This window comes from Vanessa atalanta, chromosome 3 (assembly GCF_905147765.1).
Source record: "Vanessa atalanta chromosome 3, ilVanAtal1.2, whole genome shotgun sequence".
Classification (NCBI taxonomy): Eukaryota; Metazoa; Arthropoda; class Insecta; order Lepidoptera; family Nymphalidae; genus Vanessa; species Vanessa atalanta.
The window spans coordinates 9,352,696-9,363,732 of NC_061873.1; the positions used below are offsets into that span (position 1 = coordinate 9,352,696).

The window sequence follows — 11,037 nt, forward strand, 5'->3', positions numbered from 1 at the left end:
ATATAAAAAATGAGGAAGTCATAAGTACTCTAATTATTTAACGCCATGTCTTACAGACAATTTTGGTAAAATAAGTTTGATAAAAAAATTAATTACGTTAGTTATAAAATTACTTAAAAGGATCGTTGCGATAACAATCGAAACCGAATAAAAAAATCGTAAGTCTAAACGCCTGATGTGGAAAATAATACAAAACACATTACGAATGAAACTCATCTCAGTCAAGTTTATAAACTCATAAAAATTCTAAATTAATTTAAATGCTCTTTTTTATAGTAATATCAAAACATTGCCCCTTACTTATCGATATTTAACGTTTAAGCGCTACGAACAATTTGGAAAAGATTCAATCTGGGCCTGGAGAGATCTGGTAAAAGTAACTCAGCCACCTTTTTGTTCAACAAGTATATGAAACTAGTTGTTGCCCGTGGCTTAGCTCGCGTTTAAGGGGTTGGTCGTCATGTGTTAGGCAAAAAAAGTAGCCCATGCCCTTCCTTAGAGTTCAAGTTTGCTTCATAACAAATTTCGTAAAATTCGGTTAATTTGTTTGGTAGTGAAAGAGCAACAGACAGACAGACAGAGTTACTTTCGCATTTATAATATTAGTATAGATAAAATGCACATAAATGTGTGCTACTTATGTTCTGAGAAGTAAAAGATAATAAATATCAAATTTTAAACGTTAGACGAATAAACTAGCAGTCTGTAAGATATAAATTTACTATTTCATTATGTATGTATATGTGTTAAAACTTCTGTGCACAATATTCAGCAGACAGGCAATAAATTTATGTAAGTATTTAAATTTAAGTTTAATGCAGCTAAATCATGGATATTTACCATGAAACACATACTATTTTAGTTAACCACGAAGGTTACAATTTATATAATTGTGTGATGTATATTAATATAAATACTTTTATAAAAATAAATTTAAATTTCTGACAATCAATACACAAGTGTAATTTATCAATAAATACTATTTTTTGTTTTAATAATAAAAAGATAACTAAAATAGACTGCATTTTATATATTTTTCTGAGATAGACAAAATATCTATTTACTATATTGTTTTTAAATAATAAGTATGTATGTACATAAAGTTTATGAATCGTAATAAATAATTGAATTATATTAATATATATATGATTCGACTAAAAATTCGTAAAAGTTAAGTTGGCTTTAAAAACGAATGACATATTGAACACATAAAATATGGATTAAATTGTGGACCGCTATGGAAATGAAATGGAAAATATGATATCTGTATAATAAATAAGGTTTTATTTTATTTTATTAAAAAAAAACGTCAATTAAAAAACTGATAGAGACGTTACTAATTTATAGAATATGTACATAGCCACGATATTTTCAGTATTGTTATTTTCTTTAAATAATAAAACAAAAATGCTTGCTGGCGCTTTTAATTTTCCAACGTTTATAGTTTTTTTTTTTATATTTGCACATGAAATTAATTAGGTTACTTGGATCGAGTGAATTAAGATCAAGTCGATAATCTTCAATGGGCTAACCGCGGCGACATCGACAAGCCAGTGGCCAAGAGTTCTAACTAGCTCAGAAAGCCTTGAGTGCAATTAGGCGGAAAGAGGAAATTGCATCTCTTGGGGATAACTCACAAATTGCCCCAAACGTCAGCGAGATTCCAGCTGAAAAGACAATTTGCAGTTCCTATTAGTTTTCCGGGTCCCAAAGTTCAGAAATGTTATGACTTGTTCGCTTAAACCCGATGTAAATAGTTATGCCTTTTTCTTACTTCTTTAGCGCAGTTATGTCAACTTATTTCAAACGTGTTTCCGCGGTAGCTATGGTTGACTGTAATTGGAAAATCGAACCAATATATATATATTCCGAACCGAGGAACGTTTCCCCAAATCTGAAAACTAACTAACAGCTTCGTGTGAAAAGGCCATTTTGAACTTAACGCGACCACGGCGTTGAAGATTGTTGTAACTAAACAAAGGCAACACGGAAATTACGCAAGCATAAAGCGTAGGGGAAATATCAGATTGTTTGTTTTAGTTGGACTATTAAAACACACGATCACCGATTGAGTAACGTTTTATGAGAATCAGTGGGTCTCTGGTGCCAGGCTTGCCTCGGCACAGGGAGGTGTTTTTATTGAAACAATCCTTTTTAAGTGGATAAAAATGTCATCGTTTGAAATACGAGTTTCAATTGTTATTTCGAATAAAACAAAAGCTACGGGAAAGTAAATAAATAACCTGTAACATTTTGGCAATTAAAACATACACAGTTAATATCTTTAACTGCGATTAGTGGCTACTGTTTGATAAAATTGCTTTACTTTAAGCCGTTTGATTGATTCTAATTATATATCTCAATAAATTGATTGTCTTCTATGTGAGTAATTTTTATGTAAATAAATGAGATCAATTAGTTTTTTAAAAATATTAGGCGTATTTCAAAGAATCTGCACAATATATACATAGCAATTTTATGGATACTGTAGCATGCATGTCGAATAATTGATGTGAACACCGATATAACACAGAAATAAAATCAGTATTCTGAGTGAATTTTATTATTATAAATAAACAAATGAAGGTTGCAACTATCAAATACGCCGCAAGAGCTACTCCGAGAGCTATCTACAGTATTTTCAACAACACAACGAATATTAACACACAGGACTGATGCACTTCGATATTTACTCGACTTAAAAAATAACGCCCCTATACGATAACCAGCTTCTTAAAATTATCAAAACGTAAAAATATATTATGTAATAATATGACGTTTTAAATGAATATGTCTTAATTTACAATGAGACGTAATGCGATTTATTGATTGATTCATTCATAAAATTAATTAAATTAAGACGATAAACATTGCAATGCGATTTTAATAAAATATTTTGTAATTAAAAGTGTTGTTTATTTATATAACGATTTTGTAACGCGACAATTAATTCTTAATAATCAAAAACTGTTTATAGTAAATAATATTAATTATAACATAGGTATTTTTGTTATTATTTTATATATTATTATATTATAATACGATAATCGAAAGCCACGTGGTCACAGGTATTAGCTGTGTAAATTAAGAGGTAAATATATGGGCGTGTGATGATGCTGCCAAATATCGATCAAAATCGTATGACGAACGGCGTTGAATTGGTTTGATTATGATTGTTCAAATACATTATAAGTTCTATACTATTCGTCAGTTGCATTAATAAAAAACAATTAATAAAATCACATACTTTTTATATAATACAAATGTAACCCATTGGAGTGTAACGTCTCCGTAAATTCCTTAGTTTTATTAGTCATGAATTACTTCTTATGGAATACTGTAGCAGAAAATGTTACATAAATATTTTAAGGCCTACGTTACTTGTTGAGACACGATCTTTGTAAATTAAGCATTTTGCGTAAATCTTGCAGAGAAACTATAAATCGCTATCTTATGGGTATGACTCGGTACATATTTAAATATGTCTTTACAATATATTCCCAATTTTCTAAACTATTTTCTTAATGTAGATGCGCGCGGTCGGTATTTGGCGTAAAGCCAGTATCTATTGCTCTTTTCTTTCATGACATCTTCTATGAGATAAAATATAACACGTTTTTTTATTCTATACGTATTACAAAGATAGTGTAGTCTATATTTTGAATTACACCATTTCTCACAAACAAAAATTACGTTTTTATCTTTTGTCTATTAATCAATACACACCTCATTTGAATATAACTTTCTGTTATAAAAGTAACAGCATCGGTTATGAGTACAAGATTAAAGATTATCTTGTTTTTCTTATTAATTAATAACACGTATATTCTTACCAGTACTTTAAAAGGTAAGCATTTGCTTCCCCTTTTAAAAGAACCGATCCACCATTCTCAACAACACATGGGGTACGAGTCCAACTGAAATATTAGCGAGTCCCGTCTGAAGTAGTGATATGATGAATGAAAAGTGCAAATATAAAAGTGGTCCTATGGACAGGGAGCACTGAGGGAGTATAACGGCCCGTCATGTACCTGGTGGCGGTATCGCGAGCGCAATCCGCGATGCACAGAGCGCAGCGAGTGGGCGAGAGCGACCCGCGTCGGCCGCCTGCTGCGAGCGACTGCCGCCCGGGCCGCGCCGCCGCGCCGCGCGCCACGCACCGCCTGCACCGGCACCACCGCACCGCTGCACGCCGAGCTGCCCGGCCGAGACCACCTGCCACCGCTGCAGCTTCACGCACCCTACGAATATTGATGTTTTTTGCCAGGATTTGTGCGGAGCACAGGGTTCGCGGGGGTAGCACGCACCGCGTGTCGCGGGGGGCCGGTCCTGCGCGCTGCGTCACGCATCTGTCTCGACGATTTCTTGCGTGCTCCCGCAACCCGCCATCTGCAGAGACGCGTTTCGAGGCAAGCGCGCGCCGCCCGCCCATGTCACATTGCTACGATGTTAATGCCCTCCGTGTCACTCACTCTTGACTTTATCTTTGGATACAATACTCCAAAATATTTTTATTAAGGTATTTTTTTTTATTCATAAATATTTTTATTTAATGATTAAGTAGTAGATCTGTGAAAAATTATAAAATGATATTTACATTAAATAAAACGAAATATAACATGTATCTTTAACATGTAATATACAATGACTTTACATAAAAAACTATTTAAGCAATCTGCTATGAGATAAAATTATATACTTCGATATAAGGACTAGAACAAATACTTACAAGAATTGTTATATTTCTAGTAATCCGACACTGGATTGTTATCGATTACGACGCCGTATTGAAACTAATGATACAATGCAACCGAGACTGATCTCGAGAAAAGTTGCTGCTTGCTTTCTTTAAATGTCACATACCGTAACTGAGAGCCATTTGAGACGAAGCTTCGCTTGAAAATATTTTAGTCTACCTCTTGATTAAAATCGATTTCTTCTTTACTTTCTTTTATCCTTTTTTATATATAACTGTTAATTAAAGTTTATATAAAATGTCTACTCAAATATTTTTTTATCAATCATAAACTTTTTTAACCTTTATCCGGCTAGACTTATGGGAAGAGATAAATAATAATAAAACCAAAAAATATTCTACAACAGTCTATAAACGACCCACTGCTGGGCTTAGGCCTTCTCTCACTTTAATAAGCAGGTTTGAAACTAACTCCACCACGCTGCTCCAATGTAAGTTGGTGCATACACACGTGCAGGTTTCTTCGGAATGTTACCTGGGTTTGAACCCGCAATCATCGGTAAAAATGAGCCCGTTCTGACCACTGGGCAATCTCGGGTATATAAATATTCAAAAATTTAAATTAAATTATCATTTTCTATGCTATAATAAAGATTGTTAATAAACACATTTTATTCAAAGTATTTTTTAATCACACGCAAAATAATGCTGTTTATCGTTACTGCTTATAAATAAATGTTGTGTAATGTATATAGCTAATGAAATGATAATACTTATTATAGTTTACAGGATGATGAGATCCGTAATCTTTCCGAAATAATATTGTCGAGCATTCCTCAATAAGTAAGGTGAGTAAAGCTGGTACATTTCCTACATATTAGGATATTTTTGGAATTCCCAAACAATTATGAAACTTCTTTTTTTATGATATAAGTAGGTGGATGGACAAATAAATTACCTGATGGTAAGTAGTCACCACTGCTCTTAGACTGGTGCTGTAAGAAATATTAACCATTCCTTATATAGCCAATGATTGGGGGCACCCAACCTTTGAAACCAAGATGTTATGTCCCTTGTGCCTATAGTAACACTGGCTCATCCTTCAAACCGGAAACAACAATATTAAGTATGTGATGACTGGATGGTACCTGCCCAGGCCGGCTACTACAAAGTACGTACGTAAAAAACGCCTAACGTAATATAAATTATGTTTGAACTTAAAGTATATTTGGATGAATCAACGTTTAAAATATCGTACAAAATAGACGTATTTTATAATTTAGTTTGAGTTAATGCACTTGCATAGCTTAACACGCGGAAAATTTGCTGTATACGAATTCGTTTCGCAGTGAAAATCTTAACAGCGAGACTATACTCACAACATTGGCTTCTAACGCGCTGGGAATATCTAAAGAACAATTATTCTCGGTTTTATTTTTAAAGAAAATAACAAAAATAATAGTTATTTCGTTTTCATTCCTAAGCATGTTTTTATAGAAAGTTTTAGGCGTAAATTTTCATTAACTTAGTAAGTATAGTGTTAGTGGACTATAGATTTATCATCGAGGGAGAAGCCAAACCATGCTTTATTCGCTTCACTTGCCGACATTTCGGCGCCTTAGTCTAGCGCCAGACAAACTCATTGCCAGCAAAGAGAATTTTAGTCGCTTTGTTTAAAATGCAATAATGCGCAACCAAACGACTACTAGTTTTGTGGTAACGAGAGCAAATATCACACCTTGTAATTTTATTATGATGTAAGTAAAAAATAAAACTAAACGGTAATTCAAGTAACATGCCTAAAACGTAAGTACCATACAATTAAATGCCCGCTCGTACCTCAAATTTATTGTATGTTCACACGCATAACTAAAAGTATGGTATGAAATTTGTATGTATATACGTGACGTGGCAATTAAAATATAATGATCTTAAGCATGTATAGATTCAAGGACAATTATAAGATCTTATACATACACTTGTCAATAAATGTGACTGTTCTCATCTGACCTAATTTATCATCCGCAAAGCCATGCGTTGGCTCCAGTGTCCAAGTTTTAAACATTGGCTTATTTTTAATTTTTTGTCATTAAATGCCACGAATGTACTTTGAAATTGGGGTTAAGTTGGATGGCACCACGATAGCTATTAAATTATAATAAGCAAATGTTTAACGTTCGTGAATTTTATTACGTAGATTTTAATTTATAACTTGTAGAATTCTATTGCGTCAAGTTAACTTTTTTACATGATAGTGGTGAGAACTATTTTGATTACAAAAAGAAAATTGTAACTGATGATAAATTTTATTTATAAAATGGGACAAATATCTCTTTCTTATGAAAAATATATTTTGGAGTTTACTAATTCATAGCAATACGAACCAAAAAAAAAAGACAAACCAATATTCATAAATATCGGTTCAAAATACTTTATATGCTGTAAAAATTAACGATTTGTGAGGTATTGTTATTTGCCATAGTTTATTTTCTATCTAACTGAAACAACTGAACTGATTATAATTAAATCAACTTTATTTCTGGAAGTGTGTGTGCTTTAAGAGATTGGTATATATAGTGACACTCCATGCTAAACATCAATACGAGTGTTAATTCCAAGTTCCGTAACGAGAATCAAAATTTGACTAAACCAGTCCAACTCACTAGTCAGCTATTAAGTTATTATAGTAATAAGATTTAGTAGTAGAAGTATGTTAGCTATTGCGTATTTTACACCCAGCATTTGTTTAAATATTAAGGTAAATTGGATGAAGATTTTGAGTAAATAAATCCCGTTCCTAACTGTAAATTGCACAGTATTGAAACTATATATGACTCGGACGTTCCGCATTCTTCAAAGACAATAACTTAAAATTGGATTTACGAAAATCTATCACAAGAAGACGAAAAGAGGGAAAGCATGGGCGATACAACTTCTCGTTATTTTCGAGCTCAAAGGGCACGAATTTACATTTATAATTTTTTTCGAGCTTTCCAAACTCTTAATTCTTTATTCCTTTTTGTAATAAATATAATTAACGTGGGAAGAGATAATCAAATATTTTTGAGCCTTAATAAAAAAATATTAATAAATTTTATCATAAGGATAGGAAATCAATCAATAATATAATTATTAATATTAAGTAATTTTTATATCTGTACAACAATTTGTTATTCAAAAAAATTTTCATTGATATTTTATAATTATTTTTATTTTCTTTTTTGAAATTGAATTAGTTTTTTGTTTTTTCCATTGTGTCGTATATTTTGTTCAGTTTTTTTGTCAAAAATTATTTATTATTATTTTTATGAGTATAATTTTTGTTGATATAATTGGAAATATATTAAAAGTTTACAAGTATATGTTTAGAAATAACAACATTAAAAAATATTTATAAAGCTTTATTTATGTCATTCAATTTTTACCAAATTTATTTTGGTGGCGCTCTTTGTAATTTTTTTTTTTGGAGTGTAAACATTTTTAAAGAGATTAAAAATCAATTTGTTGGTAAACGTCGAAGCTGCGTTCTAAAAACACTTTTTTGGAAATGTTCAAACTTTGATATTTTAAAGCATCGTTTGATTTTGATTCGGTTTCCAGTTTTGCTTGAAGGTTTGCAGGTTTCCTAATACAAAAAAATACCAAAATTTAAGAAATTATTTTAAAACAATATCAGTTTCTAATTTTTTTGGAAATGTTTGAATTTCCCTTTCAACTGATTTTTTGAACGAAATTTTTGAAGTTATTTGAAAAAAAATTAAAAACATTTTTTTTTATTTTTCGAAAATCTTGGGAACAGCTCAAGCGTATGACTGCAAAATCTAATCAGAACTAAGTTTCAATGAACCCTTCTGAACGTCGTGGCTTGATTCATTCTTGAGATATCATACGACAAAAAAATATTGTCACACAAACAACGACCACACTTACACCCGGCCGGACAAATAATCAGAATGGCTGCCTTTTCGAGGTGAAAACTATAACTTCCCTAAAGTTAGCTACAGTTCCCTTAAGGTAGCTATTAAGTGAGTAGAAATAACTGCCGACGAGATTGCAGCGAATTTTTTCTTTCTGTCGATAATAAAGTGAAACATCAATTAAAAAACTAAAAAAAATATTAAGAGCTAAGAATATTTTTAATATAGTTTAGGTTTCTTTATTATGATTAGACAGAGACATCCATGATATTTTACCATATATTATAACTTTGTTAGCTGGTCGTAGTAATCGTATTAAATTTCAACAACTAATACAACAACAAGGTTCGTATTTTGTTATAAAATGAAATATTCTGAAAACATGATAACTACTATGTTTTCCGAATCAGAACTCAAGAACAAGTTACGCAAAACTCGTTCATAACAAGATATCTGTTAGTTGCAACATAGGTGTAAGTTAGAAATTGGAAAGCTTACAATTACAAAAACCATTTATTGTAACTTGATTGTATTTCTCATAAAACAACAATTTGAATCCTCATGATTTACAAGGTAACTTTTGAGTACTCATAGATTCTAAAGCCGGAAGTGGTGGACCTCGAAATCGTACTGTCAATTGTACAATTCTTTCAGCTTCTCGTATACCACTTATTTTTGCTCCATCGACAGTCGCAAAGTGGCCAGCTACTGTTGCCTCCCCCGCAAATAAAATAATCGGTGGAATTGGTTCACTAGGTCCGGGTAACGGACAAGCTAAGGCTCTCTGTACATGACCATTTGTACACTGACAAGAATATGAAAAAGCACCCAAGAAATATGGATCACTAGTCCAATGTGATCTCAATATGTTTGTAGGGTAAGGTATAAATTTATTTCCAGACGAGTTTCTAATAAGGTCGGTGATACCTTGGGCTACATCCTTATCACAAAGTCCCTCCATCATTAATGCTTCCTTTCCTACAACCAGTGCACTTATCACATGTTTACTTGTAGGTACTGCCTGTATTTTCCTCACACCGCGTGTCCAATCATTTCTGCACAATGTGCTATTAGGATTATATGTAAAATTTAAATCACCATTGTGCCAAAACCAAAAGGGTCTGCAGTATTCCAAATATATTTTATTACAATAACCAAAACCTAAACATCTCATTGCATCAATTTTCGATGCTGGAAGAGCTGGACAAAACATTTTTGCAGAATTAGCACCAAGGACTCCTATAGAAACGGTTACAATAACATAATCAGCCGGAAATTCTTCACCGTCAGTAGTACAAACAGTTGCACGATATCCTGATTTTTGGCTAGTACCCCAATAGACACAGTTAACTGGCTTGCAGTAGCGGATGGTTCCTTCTGGTATTTGTCTTAATAAAGGTGCCAGTATACCGACCAAACCTAATGGAACGCGTACCTCTCCACCAGGCATATTCATATAACACCCCGAATGATCGGCACATAACATCGCTGTATCATCATTACATCTAGCACGTAACATATGAGTAAGACCAAACATAATTTTAGCGGCATAATGTTGCTGTTCTACCGGATATTCATGTAGTTCCTGTTGAATGCGCAGACTCATAAAATTTATTAAAGAGCCATGTTGCTTGTTTCCCCCGAGACAAAAAATGTTTGCTGCTTCTTCTTCTATTTGACGAAATTTATAATAGGCTGTGATCGTGGGTGGCAATGCCATATTTTCTGATACGACTTTTTTTAAGAGTCCTTTTGGTTGCTCTGCTCCGGGTACCCCAGGACGAGGTGGTGTCTCTGTAGCAGTCATTGCATAAATCGGGTGAGACGAAAAATTTTCTGGCTTCCCTTCGGCTCCTAATTCAGCTACTATGTCACCCAGCCAGCAAGAATGTATACGACCACCGGGTCTAAAAAAAATATTACGATTTTTTAATTCTTTAAAATTATTTTTCTTTATCTTTTATTCTTATAATAACTAAAATCCAATAAGGTCTTATTATGAAAATAAAACGAATTTCGTAACCTGACTTGTAACTTAGGTTTACCTCTACATACCTCTCGTATGCTTCTAATATGACAATATTATTAATGCCGCGTTCAGACAGTCTCGCCGCCGCAGAAAGTCCAGCCACACCAGCTCCTATTATTACTACACGAGGTTCAGGAAAGCATTTATCAGGATCGCATGCATCTACGGCGCATATTCCGCGATCTTCCAAGTCTGGGCCACAATCGTATATTGGAGGAGTTTTCTCGGTCATTCTAGAGATAATATTTAAAAATTGGCGTTTATTTATCAGATCATTATTAGACAACTCAATAAATTAAATATACGTACCTTCTTTTTATTGTCTTTTGCCATTTTATGATCGATTTAAAATATTTTCTACTGATAATTTTCATATGGACTACAATAATTTTTCT

General features: G+C 32.8%; 1 protein-coding gene across 1 annotated transcript in view; it reads right to left on the reverse strand.

Annotated features, from left to right (window-relative positions):
• LOC125077108 (protein anon-37Cs-like) overlaps positions 1 to 11,036 on the reverse strand; it is a 104,185-nt gene extending 93,149 nt beyond the window's left edge. The window contains 6 exon segments of the mRNA XM_047688913.1: positions 3,834 to 4,087; positions 4,090 to 4,239; positions 4,241 to 4,353; positions 9,202 to 10,520; positions 10,669 to 10,875; positions 10,952 to 11,036. Of these exon segments, the coding sequence (XP_047544869.1) occupies positions 3,926 to 4,087; positions 4,090 to 4,239; positions 4,241 to 4,353; positions 9,202 to 10,520; positions 10,669 to 10,875; positions 10,952 to 11,016 (2,016 nt within the window). The 5' untranslated portion in view covers positions 11,017 to 11,036 and the 3' untranslated portion in view covers positions 3,834 to 3,925.
• Between the last annotated feature and the right edge of the window lies 1 nt (position 11,037).